This window comes from Mobula hypostoma, chromosome 9 (assembly GCF_963921235.1).
Source record: "Mobula hypostoma chromosome 9, sMobHyp1.1, whole genome shotgun sequence".
Classification (NCBI taxonomy): domain Eukaryota; kingdom Metazoa; phylum Chordata; class Chondrichthyes; order Myliobatiformes; family Myliobatidae; genus Mobula; species Mobula hypostoma.
In genome coordinates this window covers 85,937,885-85,964,164 of record NC_086105.1, presented here as the reverse complement: position 1 = coordinate 85,964,164, position 26,280 = coordinate 85,937,885, and the positions used below count along the sequence as shown (strand labels likewise).

The window sequence follows — 26,280 nt, the reverse complement described above, 5'->3', positions numbered from 1 at the left end:
CATACAGAGACATGCAACCATTCATGGCTCTTGAAGCTGTTCTCCCTCCATTCAGACAAAGAAGAACAAGTCAGTTGAACTTTATTTTTCCTTGGACAGGACTGTTTAGTGGGGATTTCAACACAGGAGAGCTATAAACTGCTGGGAACAGCTGTCAGTTTCTGTGTTTGTTTTGTGTGTACAGAAGTTCAGGAAGTTGCACTGTTACGTGAGTTACCATCAATGACCACCAACAGTTTTCCTCACATAACCTGGACTGTGAAGTAGGTAGGGTAGCGGCAGGGTAATGAAAGCCTGAGGGGAACAGTTACTCCAGCTGAGCTTTGTGAATGCCACCTCCCTCCCATCTAGCATTAATTCAATTTCAAGTTGATTGTCATTCAACCGTATACGTACATGTTCAAACAAAACAATGTTCCACCGGACTAGGGTGCACAATTCAAGGCATATAACTTATGCACACCAGATATTAGCACAAATAAATTAACAAATAATAAAATAAAAATCATGTCTCTGACTTCTGCAATTTTTATTTTAATAACACACATCTAGCTTTTACATTATGGAAAGATAATCTCCCTACTGGCATTATATTTTCCCTTTGAGGAGCATAGCTTGTGAAAGGAATGAGTTGGGGAGTCTTTTAGAGAAGATTATGGTGAAGAGATTGTCCAGAGATTGGAAGCAAGAAGTTAGCAGAAAACAGGTCTGGTGGGTGGCATTTAAAAAGACCCGATGTGGTAAACCATGTGTGAACAATGCATACTATTTCAGGACAAGCCTCATACCTGAGGAAAAGTACATATTTTGCCCCCATCTTTCTCCCAGGGCCCAATCCATAGACAGTGAGCAGATATTTTATTACTTGTGTTTCAGTTAATGAGAAGTTGCTATTCAAGACTGGTAACTGCCATCTAACCCCGTTGTTTAGTGGCGATTGCCCTTCATAAATATGTGTACTTAGATGTCCATTCCCAAATGAGGTACCAAATAGCAGATGCAAATTGATGTTAATCTCCATCCTGTCTAAACAGGTGTTATTGTCTTGTATTTTCCCCTTTCAGTATTTTAAGTAGTGATTTTTTTTTTGCCATTTTCCCCTAAAGACAGGAAAGAAAACTGTATTAGGTCCAAGTATCCAGCTTGAATCTTGATGTGCTGGCAAACTACCTGACTTTATATCTCCCTACCATGTAGAGGAATAGTGCAGGGTAATGCAGTGGGTGACGGATGACACATATTGTTCATAATAGAAATTGTCCTACATAATTCACAAACACCATCATTGAGTTGCTGTGTTCACTTTAAGAGACAGTGTCTGACGTAGTGACATCAATGTAAGATGACTGCTTTTGATTTGTTCGTGATGGAAGTAAAGAGCTGCAACTTGTGTTAAACACATAAAACAACTCTCACACTGTGCCACTTAAGAATGCTGAGGACTCGATCTGAGATGTCCTTAGATCCTCTCCTTTGTTCTCCCGAGACTGCACCTTGGCCAGAAGGATGGTTGAAAGAAGTAACCTCATACCTCAATGCTTTAATCTTATTCTGCCTGTTATTAAAGATTGTAGTTTTCTTACATGTTGTCCATCTCTTGGCCTGCACTGAAGTTCTTATCTATGCTTTAGTTTCTTCAAAACATCTTTATTCCACTTTAACCTTGGCTGGTTTCACCACTTAATATTTCACCATTTAAGAAGAAATACGGAGGTAAAGTACTGTTGCTGTTGAAAGAAAAGCAGAAGATACTGGAATTACTCAATCTGAAGAAGCAGGAAGAAGTCACTGTTAATATTTCCTCCCTTGCCGTCTTCACTGCATCTTCAATATTTTTTACCTTTAACTTTTCCAGTTGTGTTGAAATGTTGACTCTGGTCATCATTCCGCAGATGATGCCTGAACTTTGGAGTCTTTCTAATATATATTGTTTTAATCCAAAAAGCTAAGCTCATCTAAAATTCAGCTGCCTTATGCCAATTCAACATCTGACCAGTCCAGCTTTTGTTTTTGTTCCCTAATTGTTCTTGCCATCTTCTTGAACCAGTGGTCCTTTTACTGAAGGTATTCCTATGCAGTTCTGCAGGGAGTTTGAGGATTTAAACTGAACAGTATAAAGAAGTGGTGAATATATTTTTAAGTCAGGATAGCGTGTGAGTTTGTTGGTATGTACCTATTTCTCTGCTGCTACTTAGTGGTTGAGATCAAAGTGTGGGAGGTACTGCTGAAATAGCCTGGGCCAATTGTAAATGACTACAATGCACTTTTCAGATGGTTCACACTGCAGTCACTGGGTAATGATTGCGAAGGGAGTGATGGTTTGATGTTAAATGGGATACCAATGAATTGTGCTGCTTATTTCTGAAATGGTGTCAAGCTTCTTCAGTATTGTTGAAGCTGCTCCTATTCAGATGAGTATAGACTATTCCACCACATTCCTGATGTGCCTTGTAGGTGATAGAAATGTTCTGTGTGATAGGGTCAGCTTGAAGTCCAATACCATTGGATTCAAGAACAGCTATTTCCCTTCAAACATACAGTTCTTGAACTAATCCTAATCACTAGAGTTTAGAAAAATTATGACCCTGTGCTCTCTTTGTGCTGAAGTTTACTTTCTTTTCTTTTTTTTTATTTTATTTTTATTTGGATAAGGAGTTCACAATTATCATGTACTTTTTTCACACATATAACCTTTTCCATTTTTTTATATGTATAATACTACAATTATTTATACATTCTTAAGTACACATTGAGATGATATAAAAGCAAAATAAACATTTAAATAGATAATTATGTACTGTGGTAAATCTAACCTATTAGGCTAAGTAATGAAATTAGTTGTTAAGAAAAATAGTAATAATAGTTTCCATACAACCCTTCTGGACCATTTCCACTGGTCCAAAATGTTGCATACAAGCCTATATACCAACCATTGTAGGTGTTTATATCCCAATTTGTTCGTGCTTGTTCCTGCCCGCAGACATAATTATCCAATCCCTATGTACTTATTTACTTAATTTTTTCATTTTTTTTTATCCCTTTCCCAAATCTTTCCCTTTACTTGTGTTAATTCTCTATTTTCCAAAAAAAAACAACAAACATTTAGACTAGGGGTTTACTTTCTAAACATTTTCAGACAATTTTCTTTCTTTTTAAATCTTTTTATTGAGTAAGTATACAAAAAAGGTAAGCCATATAAACATTAATACAATGTTAAAGTACAATAAAATTCCAAAAGATAACAATACCAAAAAGAAAATACTACAAACAATGTAATTTAAGCATAAGAAACCAAGATAACATAATAGTATACTAGATTTTATATATATCAAAGACAATTTTCTACTGAATATTCTTTAATTTATATTTCATTTATGTTTTACATGTGAATGCTGCTTATCAAATGCTATGTGTCTGTAATGCTATTGCAAGTAAGTTTTTCATTGCACATCTGCATACACATACTTGTGCATATGACAACAAAATGGGCTTTCATTGAAGGAAGATTACATGTGAAACAGGGCCTTTGCCTTTGGCATTCACACGCTTTATTTCACTATCATTGAGGAAGTCCTAAAAGGGTCTTCCATCTGTTAGAGGTTGATGGTCAAACTCAATCATAGCTAAATAAAGCAAGATTTCAGAACGTTGATGGCCTGTAAGTTGGGGGAGAATTGCTTGTTGTTTTTGCTGTTAATGCATTTAGTCAGGCCACCCACAACTTTTATACCTCTGGGTGTGAGCAAGCTCCCACGTTATTAAATTCAAGAGTCCAACATACATACATACATTCATTCTTACAAATGACAGAATTATACCACTCTCCACTTTCCCCTTTCTCTCTCACTTTCCGATCCTCCAGTGCTCCCAGTATTGTACCCCTCACACTTTTCCCCAGGCCCCCTTCACTAATCTTCAACCCTTTTCTCTCATGGCACCATGTACCCTTTTCACACTCAGGTTCCTCCACTCCCCACCACCCCATTTCCATTCTGGTTCCAACTATCATTCCCCTGTCCCCTAATGGCTTCCATTCTCACCTGTTCTACTTACCAGTGGAAGCACATTGTCTTCCTACCTATTTCCCCCCCAGAAGCTGTCTCATATCTTCATACTTCCTCAGACACCTTGCTCTGTATACTTTTTTTCCTTTTTCCTCTCTTTCTCTTTGTCTGCCTGCTGCTTTGTCACCCTATTTACATTCCCTACCTGACACCACCTGCCTGTCAACTTCAACCCCCGCCTCAGTCCAACACTCATCTTGGAATCCTTCCTTCCACTTCCCTTCTCCTCTTTATCATTCTTTATCTTACCTCTCCAGGGTTTTGATCTGAAATGTAGACTATTTCTTTTTTCCCATAGAGGTCTCATGAGTTCCTCCAGCAGATCGTTGCTCCATTTCATTTACTCTTCGAGGTTGTATAAACCCTTCAGATTTGAACTGTAAGACTGGGGTCTTACCCTATGTTTAAATGGAGTAGTAAGTGAGTTGGCACAGCAGCAATGTACACCATCATAAGCTGTGAAGAACTCCTGATCAGCAATTTTAATAAATGACAAATGGTGTGTATTTTTCTTGACTTTGAGAAGTTACAGTAATGTTAATGTAACAGCTGACTCAAGCTTACACTTTCTTGTCTCCCTCTTCTCTTTGTACTATGAGCTATACCTTACAAAAGCTACCGCCTCCTACAAAATGACAAGAAGGTTTCGCTCTCAGATGAGCCCAATGACTTTTATGATTGTTTGACCGACAAAACATGGAGGCACTTCATGAACTCCCTTAAACCCTGGCGACCTTCTGATTTCAATCTCTGAGGCTGAAGTGAGAGTATCCTTCAGGAGTGTGAACCTATGGAAAATATCTGGCCCAGACAGGTGTACCTGGCCGAGTACTGAAGACCTGTGCTAATCAACTGGTTGCAGTGTTCACTGATCTTTAACCTCTAGCTTCGGCAGTCTAGGATATCCCCCTGTTTCAAGCAGGCTTCAGTTATACCGGTGCCCAAGAATAATGTGACAACTCGCCTCAGTGACATTCGTCCAGTAGCACTTACATCCACGGCGAAGGAGTGCTTTGAGAGGTTGTTGATGAAACATATCAACTCCTGCCTGCGGAGTGAATTCAATCTGCTGCTATTTGCCTACTGAGCAAAAGGTCAACAGCAGATGTTATTTTATTGGTCCTTTGGTCTGAAACATCTACCATTTTCAGGAACAGTTATTACCTCTCAACAATCAGGGTCTTGAACCAGGGTGGATAACTTCACTTACTTAAACACTAACTGATTCTAGAACCTATGGACGCTTTCAAGAACTCTACAGCTCATTCATATTATCTATCTATCATCGTTATAATTTATTTTCTTTTTTGTATTTGCACGATTTGACGTCATTTGTAATTTGTTTGTTTGTCCATCTTTGTTGTGTGCAGTTTTTCAATGACTCTATCGTGTTTCTTTGTATTTATTATGATTACCCACAAGCAAATGAATCTCAGGGTAGTATATGGTGCCAATCAAGAATCTATCAACTTCTGCCTTAAATATTCCTAAAGATTTGACCTCCACAGCTGCCCGTGGCAACGAATTCCATAGATTCACCACGCTCTGGCTAAAGAAATTCTTTCTCATCTCCGTTCTGAAAGGATATCTCTATATTCTGAGGTTTGTTCTTTGTCCTTAGACTATCCCACCATAGGAAACATCCTCACCACATCCATATCCTTTTATTTCTTCTACCAAAGTGCTTGACATTGTATTCCATTTGCCACTTCTTTGTCCATTCTCTTAATCTGCCTAAGTTCTTCTGTAGCCCTTCTATCTCAAAGCGACCTGCTCCTCCACTTAACTTCGTATCATCTGCAAACCTTTGCAACAAAGCCATCAATTCCATCATCCAAATCATTGACACACAACTTGAAATGTTCCAGTGCCACTCCTCCCATTCCCCGTAGTTTCGCACTGCCCACCTCTGTGTGTCTCAGCAAACAATACTTCAGGTTTCATCCCCTTTCCTGTGCTGTATCAATACCACCTGTTAATTACAATTTTTAATGGTACTAAATTATAATTATAAATTACATTCCAGTGATTACAATTACATACTTCAATGCGAGTTTAGGTGAGAAGACAATTTCAATATTTTAAGACTTCCCGGAACCCAATCTTCATTTGTTGAACCATGCCCATGTATTGACGTAACATAAAGTGTATAAGCAGTCTTTAAAAGGTCATCAGGAATGAACTTTGGCTGTGTGTTATTTTTTAGCTTCCTGGAATAAAACTGATTATCTCTCTCCCTCTCACTGCCCTCTTTCAACCTCCCCTTCCTCTCTTTCCCTTCACCACCTCTCTTCCCCTCTAGACCTCTCTCCCCTCGCTTCCCCCTTGTTCCCCTGTCTCCTTCCTCTCCTCTCTGATTTTCTCTCACTGAATTTCTCATTTTGTTCATATTTTAAACTTGTGAAGAAAGACCTAAGGCACAGCTGTTAACTGAACTGTACCTGTTGAGCAGAAGTTCTGGACTGAATCTGTACTTGTGTTTCCACAGGAACATTGATACTCTGATTGTTGACATCTATCCTGTGCTAGACACGCCAGCCAAACAGGTAATCTGGCAGTTCATCTATCAGCTGCTGACATATGAGGAGCAAGAACATTGTCATCAGAAGATTGCCAGATTCCTTGGGTACAAGGCAGCAGCAGGTGAGATGACTTGATTGAAAAAGGGCAATTTTCCAATTGTACATGGCTGCCAAAGGAGAGTTACTTGTGGAATCTGAGAAAGACATGACTGAACATCACCTTCATTAGAGCTGAGCAAGACAGTGGCCTTTTGTGTTATGGACTGAACTTGTTCAAGTAACTGTCAAAAATATCACTCCACATTGGAGCGCCAAGAAAATACCTGACATTTTAAATATCAATTCACAGTACTATGCAATATTTTGTAAATACATTTTGGCTAACTGTTCCTATGTATGTTGTAGTGGCATCTGACTGTCTCAGTGTCTTCAAATTCTCTCAGTCATATGCATTCAGATTCACATATATACAGCAACACATGTTCCTCCTGTCCCACTCTCTTTCTCACCCCTCCCCCATACAAGTCCTCATTTTACTGTCTTCTTCAGTCTGTCTCTCTGAATCTATGTGTGTGTGTCTCTCTCTCTCTCTCTCTCTCTCTCTCTCGGTCTCTCCCTCTGCTTCTCTATCTCTCGCTCTGTCTCTGTCTTACTCTCTCTTTCTCTCTCGCTCTCTCGGTCTCACTCAGAGCACCTATTTCTCTTTCTCTCTCTCTCTCTCTGTCTCTCACTCTGTCTCTGTGTGTGTCTCACTCTCTTTCTCTCTCTCTCTGTCTCTCTTTCTGTCTTTGTCTCTCACTCTGTCTGTCTCCCTCTCTTCCTTCCCCATTTAGTTACTCCATTTCTTGCGGCAGGTTGGTCACCTCCCTGTCCAGTTTTTTCTGCAAATGTAAGAGTATATCTAAATGCCTTGAGATTCACTGTGTCAGTCTCCAGATCCACTGTGAGTCTTATTGTCCTCAAGTTCACAGTACCTCGAGGTTCACTTTATCTTAGTGCCTTTAGATAACAGGATCACTGTGTGTTAAGATATAATTAGTCCATTCAGCCCATCGAGTATGCTGTACCATTCTATTATGGTTGATTTATTGTACCTCTCAACCCCACTCTCCATAACCTTTGAAGTCCTGAGTAATCAAGAGCCTATCAACCTCCAATTTAAATATACCCAATGTTAGTGCTACTGGAACACTCCATGTTAGTTCCTCTCCATTCACTTTGTGTTTATACCTCTGGGTTTTGTCTGGCTTTGCTTCCTCCCAGTTCACTTTCTCAGAGCTCCTATTTCACTCTCCCTCAGACTTGCAGATTTACTGACTCTCTCCATCCACATTCATGCTGTCCTGTTGTATCAAGAGGCATGGTCCAACTCTGTTCAACTACCTCATCAATGATTTTCCTTCCTTCAAAGGTCAGAAGTGAAGACAAGGATGATTGTGCAATGTTCAATTCTATTTACAGCCTGTCATCTCATGAACTAGGAGCAAAATCTCAACAACATTCAGACCTGGTGACATTCACATCACAGAATGCTGGGTAATGGTCATCTCTTTATGCAGGGCAGCTCGTTTCTGACTAATCTGATTTCTTGAGGGAGTGACAAAGATGATTGATGAAATTAGAGCAATGGATATTGCATACAAGGATTTTAGTAAGCCATTTGACAATGTCTTGCATGGTAGACTCATTCAGAAAATTAGGATGCATGGAATCTATGTTGACATTGCTGATAGGATCAAAAATGGGCTTGCCCATAGAAGACAGTGGATGGGCTGTTCCACATGTATGTTTTTGTACCTTGGTCCCAAGAAATCTGTCTCGTTCCACTGTATCCATGTATGGTTTGAATGACAATTAAACCTGATTTGATTTGGTTTGATTTGATTCAGATTTGATATATGAGTTGCAATGTCTGCCTCCCAGTCTGCACCTCAGTATCTCAGTTGCTATTGGAGGTGGGGGGGGGGGGTCAATAGAATACTCCTAATAGAGTGATTTCTCCCTTCCTGCTTCTGACTTTCATCCATACTGACTGTAGGCAATCCCCCCACAACGTCTCCATCTATGTTTCTGCAGCTGTGATACCATCCCTGATTACCAATGACACTCGCCCACCTCTTTTATCTTCCTTCCTGTTCCTTTTGAAACATCTACACCTCAGAACATCCAGCAGCCATTCATGCCCTTGTGACAGCCAAGTCTCTGTAATGGCCACAACATCATAGTTCCATGTATTGATCTATGCTCAAAGTTCATTGTCCTTGTTCCTAATACTTCTCATATTGAAATAGACATGTTTCAACCCATCCAAATGACTGCAATTATGCCCCTTCCACTGTTTATCCTTCTTCATAGTTTCTTTATACACTATATCTATCTTTACACTAAATGCACCATCTTCTGACCTATTACTCTGGTTTCCATCCCCCTGCACCAAACAACCCCCCCCCACCCACACAGCTTTAGCAAATCTCCACCCAAGCATCACAAGGATATTGATTCCCCCTCAAGTTCAGGTGTAACCCATATTTTTTGTATACCTCATACCTTCTCCAACAGGTATTAACATATTTGAAAATCTGCTCCCTATACCAATTCTGAAGCTACACATTCATCGCCAAATCATCCTATTCTTAGCCTCACTGGCACATGGCACAGGCAACAATCCAGAGATTACCACTGTTGAGATCCTGCTTTTCAGCTTCCTATCTTAGCTCCCCATGCTCTCTCTTCAGGACCTCAACCCTTTTCCTACGTACTTTATTGGTAGCAATGGTCCAACAAAATGCTCACACTTATCTGTAAGTTCTCGCTCACACCCAGGCTGTGACTGTAGACTTCTCATTCTTTTAAAGGAATATTCCATTGTTTGTATGAGAGTGTTTGCAAAAGTTGTCTGAAATAATTATAATGCAGCCATGGTGGTTCTTAGATCTTTGAGTACTTTTAACCCTTGTTCCTACCACAGAGTCTGGAGAAGGAGAGCTGATAAATGAAGGTCCACGCCGTAACTCTGTGCGAAGCTCATCAGTTTACCACAGTAGTGTGCGTACTCGAGTTTCAAACGACAACACAACAAGTATGTATATTTTATGTGTGATTTAAAGCAGGACATGGCCTTGAAGGGGAATCATAGACTTGACCTACCCAACATAATTTTGGTAGAAATTCTTATTTCCAGTACCATCTATACGAGGTCATTGAGAACTTTGTTGCCCTGTTTTCCTAATTCCCTTTCACACACCATCTATTTGCTAGCTCCTGGTAAGCAATGCCTTTATTTAAAAATTTTAATTCTTTATGAAATCACTCCATGGTATTTCACCCATTCCTTTGTAAATTCCTCCAGCCTAAAGTTATCTGAACATCTTCAGTTTTCTTCAGCATCTTCTATTTTAATTGACCTGCCAGTGGCTGTAGTAACTTCAGCTACTAAGATCTTGAGCTCTAGAATAAATATACAAAGTGCTAGAAATATTCAGAGGGTAGTACATGTGGAGAGGAAAATCTGTTACCTTTATCAGAACTGGAAAAGTTGGAAGACAAGTTGTTTTAAGTTGCGGACAGGGTGAGATATGGCAAGGAGAAAAGTGATGTCTGTGATAGAATTATCAACATAACACAATGTTTATGTGGCATCAGTAACAGAGTAAAGAGGGAAAAAACCTGAGAAGAATGTGCTGGAATTAGGGCTGTCAGTACGTTTGGATATGGCCCAAGTGCACAGAGAGAGAGACTGAAGCAGGTTGATCGTTCACAGACTTTAATGCGAACAATATTTTAAGGGAAAAGAAAACAATAAATGTTAGGTCAAACGGGGTTGTTAACTGAAACACTCAAGTAAAAAACTAGATGCAAACACCACAGTTGAAGGAATATCTAAATATAAAATGAATACCGCTAGACTTTAGCGTCAGTCGACTTGACAGTCCACTTTCTCAGGCTCGGCAAAATGCAAACAGACAACGTAACGTTGTTGTGTTTTGCTCAAGTCTTGACAAGTGCTACAATGAAAAAAAGGGAGTCAAATATGCCATAACAAAATAATAATTAGCTGACACATGCATATTCACCACTGCAATTACCAAATCTGCTGTGCAACTCGCCTGCAGGGGCACCTAGGCCCTACAGCAGAGTCTGTGACATGGCATAACTCCTGAGTTCCCTTGGTGCAGCTCCTGAGGCATGACAGACCTGTGCCCACTAGAAGTCCCAGATGAACGACTTGTCCAAGATGTCCTTCACCAGGATCTTAGAATGTTCTTCAGCACCATAACCTTCCCAATCCACAAGGTACTGGACCTTATCAAGTACCTGGCAAGATGCCAGGATAGTTTAGACCAGGGAACTATCTACCAAGCAGGGAGGAGGGGAAGGTGGGGTGACTGGGGCCATGAGAGAGGTAGTACGAGCTTGAGCTGGATAACATGGAACACTGGGCAGATATTCAGTGATGCTGGTAGACGCAATCTATACAAGACCTAGTTGACAGCCTTTTCCACTGCAAACGGTCCCACGTAGAGTGGTGCCAAATTGCGGCTCTCGACTTTCAGGGGAAGATCCCTTGAAGACAACCAGACCTCCTGGCTTGAAAGGCTTCACACGTCGGCAAAGCTGATCATCCTGCCAGGCATATTGTTTCTGGGCGCACAACAGAGAAGCCCAGGGTCGTCTCTAGGTGTATTTGTAGCGCTGGATCAGCTATTCAGCATCAATCTGCTAGTCAGGGAAAAGCAGTGGTTGGAATCCTTTCTGGCATTCAAAGGGGGACATACCAGTGGAGGATGACTGGAGGTTATTGTGGGCGATCTCTGCCCAAATCTATTGGGAACTCTAGGATGTGGGATTGGAAGAGGCAAGGCAACGGAGGGTTGTCTCCAACTCCTGGTTCACTCTCTCAGTCTGGCCATTGGATTGGGGGTGGAAACCAGATGAGAGGCTGGCTGTGGCTCTTACAAAAGAGCAGAAAGCCTTCCAAAAGCAGGAAGTGAACTATGGTCCACGATTAGACACCATGTCTTGAGGGAAGCTATGGCACCTGAACACATGTTGAACCATGAGTGTGGCAGTCTCACAAGTTGATGGGAGTTTAGGGAGGATGATAAAGTTTAGGCAGTCTTGGAGAATCGATCCATAATGACCTAAATAGTAGTGTTTTCATTTGCCAGGGGCAGTCCAGTGATGAAATCCACTGGCAGGGGGGGACCAGGGGTGATGGAGCACAGGCAGGACAGGCAGCAGACATAGCAGACTCTCATGATGCTGGTGTGACAATTCGGTCTGAGCGCAGGTAGGACAGACAGATACAAAGTTGTGGGAATCCTGGGACATAGATGGCCACCAAAATTGTCTCTTAATAAACTCCTGGGTCCATTGAATTCCCAGATGGCTAGCCAGATGGGAGGAGTGACCCCATTCCAACACTTTGGAACACACCACAGTAGGGACAAACAGGAGGTTCCCCACCTGGGCCTAGGTCCGACTGTTAGGTGGCCCTCATCTCTGCCTTGATTCTTAGATCACCAGAGCAGCAATACTCGAGTGAGGAAGAATGGGCTCTGGATTGGCATTGTCCTCAGATCCGTCGAACTGTCAGTAGAGAGCGCCAGCCTTCGTATTCTTGCTGCCGGGACGATAGGTGAGGATGAAATTAAACTGTGAAGAGAGCCCACTGGGTTTGATGGGAGTTGAGTCCCTTTGCATCCTGAATGTAGAAGAGGTTCTTGTGATCTTTCCAAACCAAGAAAGGATGCTCTGCCCCCTGCAGCCAGTGTCACCATTCCTCCAGGGCCTCCTTGACAGCCAGAAGTTCCCGGTTCCCAACATCGTAGTTTCTCTCAGCTGTAGTCAAGTGACAGAAGAGCAAGGCAGAAGGATGCAGCTGGCTATCCGCAGAAGAACGCTGAGAGAGGACAGCTCCAATGCCAACATCAGATGCATCTACCTTGGCTATATATGGCCATGTTGGGTTTGGGTGTTGCAGCACTGGGGCAGTGTTGAAATGTTGCTTTAACTCTGAAAGTGCTTGGTTGGCATCGTCTGTCCAATGGAATCCTGCAGAGGTCCTCCTGGTGAGTGAATTTATCCGACCTGCAATAGAGCCAAAATTCTGGATGAAGTGGCGAAGAAAGTTTGCAAGCCCCATGAAGTGCCATAACTGTTCGACTTAGATGGTTGGGCCACTTTGTAAGTGCCTGAACTTTACTAGGGTCCATTTGAACACTGGATGGAGTAAGTATATAGCCCAAAAGTGACACCTGGTCTTTATGGAACTTGTATTTCTTGGGCTTGGTGTACAGATTATTTTTGAGGAGCCTTGTGCACATGCTGGAAGTGTCCCTGGTGCGAGTGGGAATAGTTAAGGATATCATCTAAATACACAAAAACAGACTGGTTCAACATGTTCCTGAGCACATAGTTAACCAAAGGCCTGGAAAACTAGTGAGGGCGTTAGTGAGACCAAAGGGCATCCCAAGATACTCTTTGTGCCTTTAGAGGTGTTGAAAGCTATCTTCCACTCAACCCCTTCTCTCATATGAACCAGATTGTAAGCATTGTGCAGATCAGTTTTGGAAAACATGATTGCTCCTTGGAGATGTTCAAATGCAGATGCCAGCAGGGGAAGAGGGTAGCGGTTCTCCACAGTGATGTTGTTTAGGGGCTGATACTCAATGCAGGGACGGAGCTTGCCATCCTTCTTGCTCACAAAAAAGAAGCCTGGTCCAGCGAGGTTGACGGATGAATAAACCCTATGGCCAAAGCCTCTTTGATGCATTCCTCTATGGCCAGCATTTCAGAATGAGAGAGGGAAAAGAGCTGGCCCCAGGGAGGACTAGAGCCAGGTAGGAGGTCAATGGCGCAGGCATATGGCTGGTGCAAAGGCAGAGAGGTGTCCTTTCTCTTACTGAAGACCTTAAGGAGATCAGCATATTCAGCCGGAATCCCACACAGGTCCACAATGTTAGCTGACACAGGAGGGGATTCATGGAATGGAGCTTGAGCTGGACCCAGACAGGTAGTCAGAAATGCTGGTCTCCTGCTTTAAGAGAGCAATCGATTCATGGGTTATGTTGAGATAGCCAGGGGAGACCAAGTACCAGTGGCAATTCAGGCAAATCAACCAGACAAAAGGAGAGTTCTTCATTATGGTTTCCTTTGAGCACAAGTTTCGGGGTTTAGTGCAAAGGTGGATCTGGCCAATGCTCAGAGGTTGACCATCCAGGACCTTGACGTTGATCTTTTCTCTTAATTCCTGAGTCAGAACTCACAATCTTTGAGCTAGAGAGATGTCCATGAAATTCCTGGCTGCACCAGAGTCGATAATGAAGTTCATGGGCCTGAGACCCCACAATAAAGAAGCTGTGAGCATTACACAATAGGGGGAAACTGATTGTAGAGAAAACCAACCTGTCCCTGCTAATGGGTATCCTGTTTTACCAGACACTGGGGACATGCTACCCGAAAGTGCCTTGGATCACCACAACAGAGGCTGGAATCTATTCTCCTGTGCCACTGTTATTCCTCCTGAGACAGGTGTATGCATCCCACTTGCATAGGCTCCTCCTGGGTGATGAGGGAGAGGACGAGGAAAGACTGTGATTAGATGACACATAAGAAGTTTGAGACATTTTTTTCCCTGTGGCACTCAGTTACCCAGTTGTCAACTCAAATAGCCAGGTTAATCAGATCATCTAGGCTATCCTGCTCATCACGGACAGCAATCTCGTGCCGGACCCCTGCATTCAGTTCACGCTGGAAGGCAGTGATGAGGCATCTCTCATTCCATCCCATCTTTACTGCAAGTGTGCAGAATTTGACTGCATAGACCCTCACTCAGTCTTGGCATAGGTCCAGGAGTCGGTGAGCAGCTCCTGACCCCATACTGGAAGGTCAAAAGCCCCCCTTAACTCTGCAAATGAAATACTGGAATGACTGGGCTATAGAGTATCCTTGCTCCTGTAAGGCTTTGAACAGCCTGAGTGCAGGTCCACCTAGGAAATTGACCTAGTATGCCAATTTTTGTGCATCATCACCAAAACGACCAGGCTGGGCTTGGAATGTCAGCTCACAATTTGTAATAAAATTCCTGCTGCCATTGGGATCACCAGAGTATCTGCCCAGTATGGATGCAGGAGTCTGCCGTGGTCCGAAAACAAGTGTCAGTTCCAGACTGGGTGCGGGAGTGGGAGCAGTAGTGGCAGAGGTTGTTGGGGCAGCAGAAAAGGAAGTCTTGCGAGATGCTGGGAGTGGGATTGAGGTGGCCAGAGGCTGCTGAATTGCATTGGCAAGAACATTAATTGCTGTCAGCTGACATTGGCTGTCTGCAGTGAGTTTATGGACAGCGGCTGTGAGAGGGAAAATCGCAGACACCTGACTCTAATTGTCTGCAGTGAGCTGCTGAACAGTTGCTGTGAGGGATGATACCTGTTCTTCCAGATGAGACTGGGCTTGTCAGCACGAGATTATTTGCCTCATTGCTTCAGTAACTTCACTCAGAATAGATTCAATTGCCTGTAGCTTGTCAATGAATCTCAGGGCTAAGGTCAGCCGCTGTCTCTCTGCGGGGTCCATCTGTGTGTGGCCGAGACTTGCTGTCAGTATGGCCCAAGTGGGGTTGGGGGGGGAGAGAGGGAGAGAGAGAGAGGCACTGAAGTGGGTCGATTGTTCATAGACTTTAATGTGAATGATATTTTAAGGAAAAAGAACACAATAAATGCTAGGCAACAGGGCTGTTAACTAAAGCTCTCAAGTGGAAAACTAGATGCCAACATCACAGCTGAAAGGAATATCTAAGTATAAAACAAATACTGCCAGTCTTCAGCGTCCGTTGACTCGATAGCCCACTTTCTCAGGCAAGGCCAAATGCAAGCAGGCAGTGTAACGTTGTTGTGCTTTGCTCAAGTCTTGACAAGCGCTACAACAAAAAGAAGGGAGTTAAATACAGACATAATGAAATAATAATTAGCTGACATGTGCATATTCATGAGTGCAATTGCTGAATCTCCTGTGCAACCGGCCTGTGGGGGCATGTAGACCCTGCAGCATAGTTCATGGTTGTGACAAAGGCAGATGATGGAAATATGGCTGGAAATCTAGAGCAACACACACAAAATGCTGGAGGAACCCAACAGGTCAGGCAGCAAATCTAGAAATGAATAAACATTTCAGGCTGAGATACCATATAACCATATAACAATTACAGCATGGAAACAGGCCATCTCGGCCCTTCTAGTCCATGCCGAACTCTTACTATCAGGACTCAGCCCTTCTTCAGGGTATCAGCTGAAACGTTGACTATTTATTTATTTCCATAGATGCTGCCTGATTCACTGACATCCTCCAGCAGTTTGTGTGTGTTGCACTGTGTTATATTACTGGCAGCTCTAACACAAGTAGGCAAGGATGGTTATCTAAAACTGGTGTGGGTATTGGTTTATTATTGTCTCATATACCAAGATACAGTGAAAAGCTTGTGTTGCATACTGTTTGTATAGATCAAATCATTTACAGTTTTTTGAGCTAGAATAAGGTAAAACAATAAAGTGTAGAAGCTATCAAAATGTTTGTGGGGAACATGAGAAGGAATTTCTTCACCCAGAGGGTGGTGAGAGTGTGGAACAAGCTACCGGCAGAAGTGATGGATGCAAGTTCGATCTCAATACCTATTTATTTATTTATTCATTCATTCAAGAGAACTTTGGATAAGTATATGGGAGGGGTGTGGAGGTCTATGGTCCAGGTGCATGGTGATAGGACTAAGCAGAATAATAGTTCAGAGCAGACTAGGTAGGCTGAAGGGCTTGCTCTGTGCTGATGTATTCTATGACTATGTAAAATGGCAATGTTGATAAAGTGCAAGATCATATGAAGGTAGGTAGTGAGGTCAAGGGGTCACTTCATTTATCTAATAACAGTGGAATACTTTATACTTTATAGTTTATACTTTATACTTTATTGTCGCCAAACAATTGGTACTAAAACGTACAATCATCACAGCGATATTTGATTCTGCGCTTCACACTCCCTGGATTACAAATATTAAATATTGTAAATATTAAAAATAGTTAAAATTAGTAAATATTTAAAATTTAAATTAAGTCATAAAGAGAAAATAGAAAAATGGGAAGTAAGGTAGTACAAAAAATACCGAGAGGCAGGTCCAGATATTTGGAGGGTACGGCCCAGATCTGGGTCAGGATCCGTTCAGCAGTCTTATCACAGTTGGAAAGAAGCTGTTCCCAAATCTGGCCGTATGAGTCTTCAAGCTCCTGAACCTTCTCCCGGAGGGAAGAGGGATGAAAAGTGTGTTGGCTGGGTGGGTCGTGTCCTGGCAGCACTGCTCCGACAGCGTGCGGTGTAAAGTGAGTCCACAAATGAAGAAAAGCATTCTATATACTTACTTTCAACAGCTTTAAGTACCTATTCTGATAGCTTTAAAGATCCATGGACAAAGATGCCCAGGTCTTCCTGTTCCTTCTCATATCTAGTATCATATCATTTATCGTAAAGACTCTGGGCCTGAATCCACCGTCAAAGATTCTGAACCCTTTAGTACTTTAATTACAATGCTAATCCTATCCAATATTCCAAGCATTTTACCATGACTACAACATCAGCATTGTATTCTCTTTCGTAAAGAAGACAGCTCTGTATCCATTGAGAACTTTTCATTCTACAGGTAATTACCTTTTATATCTGTAATGTGCCTGAGGCTTACCAGCTTTTTATGTACTTACAAAACTGTCAGATTTTCTTTGATTTTGATTTTGAATAATCGTGACTTTTGACCTTTTCTTTGAGAACAGGAATTGCCTCTTTTCTCCCCCACTTCATTTGAGTGTGATTCATCCAACTACCCCACCTACGTACTCTCTACCCCATCACTTCACCTTCCCAACTCTTCTCTGGGAATCAGTTGATTTCCTCCACTAACACTGCCAGAACTTTTAATGGAATAGCCTCTGGCTAACAAAGTAGCACAAGATGTCATACAGCCTTGTGTGAGATACAATTTGGTTGCTGGAGGCAGTCCTTTTAAGTAGCTACACTATTGTGTACATTTTTATGTGATATATGATTTCTAGCCCTGTGTATTTGGTTTGATTTATTATTAACTGCATTAATGTTCACAAACAAGAGAAATTTGCAGATGCTGGAAATCCAAGCAACACACACAAAATGCTGGAGGAACTCAGCAGACCAGGTAGCTTCTATGGAAAAGAGTCCAGTCGATGTTTCAGGCCAAGACCCTTCTTCAGGACTGGAGAAAAAAGATGAGGAGTCAGAGTGAGATAGTGGGGTGAGGGGCAGGAAGAAACTCAGTGATAAGTGAAACTGGGAGGGGTTGGAGGGGTGAAGTAAAGAGCTGGGAAGTTGATTAGTGAAAGATTTACTTGTATAAACACCATCCCCTTCTCTCAATTCCACTGTCTCTGTCACATCTGTTCTCGGGATGAGGCTTTTCATTCTAGAACTAAGGAGATAGCCTCTTTTTTTTTAAAGAAAGGGGCTCCTCTTCCTTCACCATCAACACTGCCCTCAACTCCATCTCTTCCATTTCATGCACGTCCACCCTCACCCCATCCTCCCAACACCCCACCAGGGATAGAGTTCCTCTTGACCTCACCTACCACCCCACTAGCCTTCATGTACTCATTATACCTTGTGTTTCTTCCTCCCCTCCCCCCACCTTCTAACTCTGACTCCTCATCTTTTTTACTCTAGTTCTGCTGAAGGGTCTCAGCCCAAAATGTCAACTGTACTTTTCTCCCCATAGATGCTGCCTGTCCTGCTGAGTTCCTCCAGCATTTTGTGTGTGTTGCATTAATGTTTGTTCTGTTTGTGATTCAGTTTGTTACTTCAGGAAACAGGATTATTTTCTAGTCCATGTCAAAAGTCAGGCATGGGGTTGAATTTCTGAATTACAGTGAATTTGATAAAAAGTACATTGTTTAATGAGAACACGCCATTTGAGTCCTGTCAGCCTCTCCCAAGATTTAGCAATTAAACTGATTTATGTTAAGAGAAGAATGCATCACTGTTCATTTCAAGAAGAAATATATACTTTGGCAGTCAACCATAAAAGCAATTTATGGAGGAATTCAAGAGACTTTGTAAAGCACCAGTTCCTATTACCTGTCAGTACAAATCTGGGTCTCTAAATTTTTCAGGGGCCACTGGGAGGTTCATTCAAGGCCTTGAGAGATTTTTAGGGGTTTGTTTGGCAATGATTGTTATCAATAAAGTCAGGCTTATGTTGATGTTCCTGACACCTTAGAGTTCTGCAGACATCTGTTTGTTTAATGTAGCAAATCTTTTACACTCAGTTGAGAGCTAAGATTATCTTACTTTAATGTCATATCCAAAGCCAGCATCTCTACATTCCCTATGTACTGCAGTGGAATGCCATTCTGGATTTAATGCTCAATTCTCTGGAACTAAACCTTACCGCGTAAATTTCCCACTGATAAACCCCACATACTTCAATGCAAACCTTGTAACGTAACTTGCTATAACCCTTTCCAAGTGCCTTACCAGATTTACATACCTGTTTTATGCAGGAGGCCCAGAGAATGCACCCGATGTTCATACACACCTAACTCCTGCGGAGCGACAATCAGGAGATGGCACATCTCTACCGGAAACGCCTAACTTGAGAAACGTGAGTGGTTATGGTCTAATGCATTTTCAGCCATATCCTTGTGATGTATTTCTCAGGTCACACCTGCCTCCCGATGAAACATTCCCATATCTTTCTCTATCTAAGCAACACACACAAAACTGTAATCTGTAGAATTTGTTGCCATGGGTGACTGGAGGCCAGATCATTGGATATATTTAAGGCAGAGGTTGATAGATTCTTGATTAGTCAGAAGATAAAGGGTTATGGGGAGAAGACAGGAGATTGTGGCTGAGAGGGAAATGGATCAGCCTTAATGAAATGGCAGAGTGGACTCGATGGGCCAAATAGCCTAATTCTGCTCTTATATCTAATGGTCTTATGTCTCTTCATTTTCAAAAACGCTGGTGGAACGCAGCAGGCCAGGCAGCATCTATAGGAAGAGGTACAGTCGACGTTTCAGGCCGAGACCCTTCGTCAGGACTAACTGAAAGAAGAGATAGTAAGAGATTTGAAAGTGGGAGAGGGAGGAGGAGATCTAAAACGATGGGAGAAGACAGGAGGGGGAGGGATGGAGCTAAGAGCTGGAAAGTTGATTGGCAAAAGGGATATGAAACTGGAGAAGGGAGAGGATCATGGAACAGGAGGCCTAGGGAGATTGGAAGGGGGAGGGGAGCGCCAGAGGAACATGGAGAGCAGGCAAGGAGTGATTGTGAAAGGGACAGAGAGAGAAAAAAGAGAAAAAAAGGAGATAGATAGATAAATAAATAAAGGGTGGTGTGAGAACGGGAGGAGGGGCATTAACAGATGTCAGAGAAGACAGTGTTCATGCCATCAGGTTGGAGGCTACCCAGATGGAATATAAGGTGGTGTTCCTCCAACCTGAGTGTGACTTCATCTTTACAGTAGGGGAAGCCATGGATTGACATATCAGAATGGGAATGAGATGTGGAATTAAAATGTGTGGCCACTGGGAGATCCTGCTTTCTCTGGTGGGCAGAGCATAGGTGTTCAGCAAAGCGGTCTCCCAGTCTGCGTCAGGTCTCACCAATATATAGAAGGCTGCATCGGGAGCACCGGACGCAGTATATCACCCCAGCCGACTCACAGGTGAAGTGTCTCCTGACCTGGAATGAGTGTCTGGGGCCCTGAATGGTGGTGAGGGAGGATGTGTAAGGGCATGTGTAGCACTTGTTCCGCTTACAAGGAGGGAGATCGGTGGGAAGGGATGGGGGGGAACGAATGGACAAGGGAGTCGCATAGTGAGCGATCCCTGTGGATAGCAGAAAGAGGGGGGAGGGAAAGATGTGCTTGGTGGTGGGATCTCGTTGGAGGTGGCGAAAGTAACGGAGTATTATATGTTGGACCCGGAGGCTGGTGGGATGATAGGTAAAAAAAGGGGCTTCCCTTCCTCCACCATCAACTCTGCTCTCAAATGCATCTCTCCCATTTCACACACATTTGCTTTCACCCCATCCTCCCGCCACCCCACTAAGGATAGGGTTCCCCTTGTCCTCACCTACCACCCCGCCAGTCCTTCCAGGTGAGACGACACTTCACCTGTGAGTCTGCTGGTGTGATATACCTCGTCCGGTGCGGCCTTCTATATATTGGTGAGACCCGATGCAGACTGGGAGACCGTTTCGCTGAACATCTACGCTCTGTCCACCAGAGAAAGCAGGATCTCCCAATGGCCACACATTTTAATTCCACGACTCTTTCCCATTCTGATATGTCTATCCATGGCTTCCTCTACTGTCAAGATGAAGTCACACTCAGGTTGGAGGAACACCACCTTACATTCTGTCTGGGTAGCCTCCAACCTGATAGCATGAATGTTGACTTCTCTAACTCTCGTTAATGCCCCTCCTCCCGTTCTCACCCCACATTTTATTTATTTATTTATTTGTTTATTTATTATTTTTTTATTTTTCCTTTTTTTTCCTCTTTTTTTCTCTCTCTGTCCCTCTCACCATAACTCCTTGCCTGCTCTCCATCTTCCTCTGGCGCTCCCCTCCCCCTTTCTTTCTTCCTAGGCCTCCCGTCCCATGATCCTCTCCGTTTTCCAGCTCGTATCCCTTTTGCCAATCAACTTTCCAGCTCTTAGCTCCATCCCTCCCCCTCCTGTCTTCTCCTATCATTTTGGATCTCCCCCTCCCCCTCACACTTTCAAATCTCTTACTAACTCTTCTTTCAGTTAGTCCTGACGAAGGGTCTCAGCCTGAAATGTCGACTGTACCTCTTCCTATAGATGCTGCCTGGCCTGCAGCGTTCCGCCAGCATTTTTTGTGTGTTGCTTGAATTTCCAGCATCTGCAGATTTCCTCATATTTGCGTCTTTCTCTATCTATATCACTTGTCTCTCCCATCTACACTTCATATCCTCAGTTGTTCATCCTTGCCTTTAGCTCGGTCTTGTGTTTCAATCCTCCTTTGTGCTTGCCATTTTCTGTCTGCATCTTGAATTCACTCTTTCCTGTCACTTACCTCTTCCATCTATCCACCTTCTTTATCATTTACTTAAACCACAGTTTTATTGATCGTAGACCCTATCCTATATTTCATCCAGTTACTGCTCACTCTTCCAGTTCCCTTAGATTATTTTCACACTCAGACCACCACCTCCCCACAGCATCCCTATGTTATATTCTTTCATTCATCATTCTTCACTCGAGTCCATCACCTACTTACCTCTCACCTTCTTCTTTCACTTACCTCTCACTGCTCATTTTCCTTCACTTACCTGTCATTCACCCTTCTCCATCATTGGTTACAATCCCCAACACTTTCTCTGCTACATTTATGGTTACATTGGTGCTACTTCCTTCAGCCATGCTGGGCAAGACAATTTCATCAACTTTCCCTTAGTCCACTCATCCCTCTCCACTGATCTCCCTCCTGGCACTTACCTCTGCACGTGTGTTAAGTGCTACACCTGCCCCTGCACCTCTTCCCTCACCACCTTTCAGAGCCCCAGTCAGTCCTTCTGGGTGAGGTGACATTTCACCTGTGGGTCTTTTGAGGATACAATAGCATGTCCATTGTATCTGGTGCTCCCAGTGCAGACTCCTGTGTATTTGTGACCACCAATATGCAGATTAGGAGGATTGCTTTGTCAAGTATCTCCCCTCCGTCCACACAAAAGGCAGAGTCTCCTAGTAGCTACTCCGAGTCGACATACCATTCCCATTCTGGCTTGTCTCTACATGGCCTCCTCCACTGGCATGATGAGGCCAAACTCAGGCTGGGGGAGCAATATTCTGCCTGGTAGCTTACAACCTAGTGGTATGAACATCAATTTCTCTAACTTTTGGTAATTACTTCCCCTTCCCACTTCACTCGAATTCGAATCCCCATTCTGATTATCTTTTCACCCTCTTCTCTTCATCAGCTATCACCTCCCCTTGGTTCTTTTCCTCCTTCCCTTTCTTCCATGATGTACTGTCCTCTCCTATTAAATTCCTCCTTCTTCTTCAGCACTTTACCTCTTTCAGTCACCCGCTCCCAGCTACTTCATTTCCCTGTTCCTCAACACCCACCAACCCCAAATCTGTCCCTAGAGTTATAGAAACTACAGCATTGAAATTGCCCCTTGGGGCCAAACTATTATTAACTATTATTCTGCCTAGTCCCATTGACCTACACCCTGACCATAGCCCTCCATAACCCTGCCATCCATGTACTTAGCCAAACCTCTCTTAAGTGTTGAAATTAATCCTGCATCCACCATTTCCACTGGCAGCTCATTTCACCTGCCGAGTGAAGAAGTTCCCCCTCATGTTCCCCTTTAACCTTTCATCTTTCACCCTTAATCCATGATCTCTAGTTCTAGTCTCATCCAACTTCAGCCTGCTTGCATTTACACTTTCTATACCCCTCATAATTTTATATACCTGTCAAATATCCCTCATCCTTGTAAATTTTCTCCACACTCTTTCAATCTCATTAAATCTTTGCTGTAACTAGGTGACCAGTGCATAACACAATACTACATATCTGGCCTCACCAACATCTTGTACATCTGTAACATAACATCCCAATTCCTGTACTTAAAACTTTTAATTTATGAAGGCCAATGTACCAAAAGCTCTCTTTATAACCCTATCTACCTATGATGCCACTTTCAAAGAATTATAGATATAAATTCAGAGATTCCTGTGTTCTACTGCACTCTTCAGTGCTCTACCATTTGCTGTGTAAGTCTTACCTCCCAAAGTACAATACTGTACCTCACACTTTTCTGCATTAAATTCCATCTGCCATTTTTCAGCACATTTTTCCAGCTGGTCCAGATCCTGCTGCAAGCTTTAATAGTCTTCCTCGCTGTCCACTCTACGCCCTAATCTTGGTGTCATCTGCAAATTGGCTGATCCAATTATGCCAAGCAACAACAGACACAGCACAGATCCCTAGGCACTTCAGTTAGAGAGGCAAACTTCTACTACCACACTCTGGCTTCTCTCATGAAGCCAATGTCAAATCCAATTTACAACCTCTTCCTAGATGCCTAGTGACTGAAACTTCTTGACCAACCTCTCAGAAGGAACTATGTCAAAGGCCCTGCTGAAGGCCATGTAGACAATATCCACTGCCTTACTTTCATCAACTTTCCTGGTAACTTATTTGAAAATTTCATTGGGATTCATTAGACACAAAGCCTAATCAGTCCCTCTGTCTATCCAAATACGAACATATCTGGCCCCACAGAATATATTCCAATATCTTGCCCACCTCTGATGTCAGGCTCACTGGCCTTTAATTTCCTATCTTATTCTTAGAGCCTTTCCTAAGTCGGACTTACTGCCTATAGTTTCCCAGCTTACTCTTAGAGCCCTTAAGCACTGGAACAACATCAGCTGTTCTCCAATCCTCTGCACCTCACCCACAGCTAAGGACAGTTTAAATACCTCTGCTAGAAACATAGAAACACAGAAAATAGGTGCAGGAGTAGGCCATTCAGCCCTTCGAGCCTGCACCGCCATTCAGTATGATCATGGCTGATCATCCAACTCAGAACCCTGTACCAGCCTTCCCTCCATACCCCCTGATCCCTTTAGCCACAAGGGCCATATCTGACTCCCTCTTAAATATAGCCAATGAACTGGCCTCAACTGTTTCCTGTGGCAGAGAATTACACAGATTCACCACTCTCTGTGTGAAGAAGTTTCTCCTCATCTCGGTCCTAACAGGCTTCCCCTTTATCCTCAAACTGTGACCCCTCGTTCTGGACTTCCCCAACATCGGGAACAATCTTCCTGCATCTAACCTGTCCAATCCCTTTAGGATTTTATACGTTTCAATCAGATCCCCCCTCAATCTTCTAAATTCCAACGAGTATAAGCCTAGTTCATCCAGTCTTTCATCATATGAAAGTCCTGCCATCCCACGAATCAATCTGGTGAACCTTCTTTGTACTCCCTCAATGGCAAGGATGTCTTTCCTCAGATTAGGGGACCAAAACTGCACACAATACTCCAGGTGTGGTCTCACCAAGGCCTTGTACAACTGCAGTAGTACCTCCCTGCTCCTGTACTCGAATCCTCTTGCTATAAGTGCCAGCATACCATTTGCCTTTTTCACTGCCTGCTGTACCTGCATGCCCACTTTCAATGACTGGCGTATAATGACACCCAGGTCTTGTTGCACCTCCCCTTTTCCTAATCGGCCACCATTCAGATAATAATCTGTTTTCCTGTTTTTCCACCAAAGTGGATAACCTCACATTTATCCACATTAAATTGCATCTGCCATGAATTTGCCCACTCACCTAACCTATCCAAGTCACCCTGCATCCTCTTAGCATCCTCCTCACAGCTAACACTGCCGCCCAGCTTTGTGTCATCCGCAAACTTGGAGATGCTGCATTTAATTCCCTCATCCAAGTCATTAATATATATTGTAAACAATTGGGGTCCCAGCACTGAGCCTTGCGGTACCCCACTAGTCACTGCCTGCCATTCTGAAAAGGTCCCGTTTATTCCCACTCTTTGCTTCCTGTCTGCCAACCAGTTCTCTATCCACATCTATACCTTACCCCCAATACAGTGTGCTTTAAGTTTGCACACTAATCTCCTGTGTGGGACCTTGTCAAAAGCCTTTTGAAAATCCAAATATACCACATCCACTGGTTCTCCCCTATCCACTCTACTAGTTACATCCTCAAAAAATTCTGTGAGATTCGTCAGACATGATTTTCCTTTCACAAATCCATGCTGACTTTGCCTGATGATTTCACCGCTTTCCAAATGTGCTGTTATCACGTCTTTGATAACTGACTCTAGCAGTTTCCCCACCACTGATGTGAGGCTAACCGGTCTATAATTCCCTGGTTTTTCTCTCCCTCCTTTTTTAAAAAGTGGGGTTACATTAGCCACCCTCCAATCCTCAGGAACTAGTCCAGAATCTAAAGAGTTTTGAAAAATTATCACTAATGCATCCACTATTTCTTGGGCTACTTCCTTAAGCACTCTGGGATGCAGACCATCTGGCCCTGGGGATTTATCTGCCTTTAATCCCTTCAATTTACCTAACACCACTTCCCTACTAACATGTATTTCTCTCAGTTCCTCCATCTCACTGGACCCTCTGTCCCCTACTATTTCTGGAAGATTATTTATGTCCTCCTTAGTGAAGACAGAACCAAAGTAATTATTCAATTGGTCTGCCATGTCCTTGCTCCCCATAATCAATTCACCTGTTTCTGTCTGTAGGGGACCTACATTTGTCTTAACCAATCTTTTTCTTTTCACGTATCTATAAAAGCTTTTACAGTCAGTTTTTATGTTCCCTGCCAGTTTTCTCTCATAATCTTTTTCCCCCTTCCTAATTAAGCCCTTTGTCCTCCTCTGCTGAACTCTGAATTTCTCCCAATCCTCAGGTGAGCCACTTTTCCTGGCTAATTTGTATGCTTCTTCTTTGGAATTGATACTATCCCTAATTTCCCTTGTCAGCCACGGGTGCACTACCTTCCTTAATTTATTCTTTTGCCAAACTGGGATGAACAATTGTTGTAGTTCATCCATGCAATCTTTAAATGCTTGCCATTGCATATCCACCGTCAACCCTTTAAGTGTCAT

At 43.0% G+C, this 26,280-nt stretch overlaps 1 protein-coding gene across 1 annotated transcript in view; it reads left to right on the top strand.

Annotated features, from left to right (window-relative positions):
* LOC134351294 (delphilin-like) overlaps positions 1-26,280 on the top strand; it is a 431,912-nt gene that overhangs the window by 341,862 nt on the left and 63,770 nt on the right. Inside the window, exons 9-11 of the mRNA XM_063057357.1 lie at positions 6,553-6,707; positions 9,555-9,665; positions 19,147-19,247. Of these exons, the coding sequence (XP_062913427.1) occupies positions 6,553-6,707; positions 9,555-9,665; positions 19,147-19,247 (367 nt within the window). The remainder of the gene's footprint in view (positions 1-6,552; positions 6,708-9,554; positions 9,666-19,146; positions 19,248-26,280) is intronic.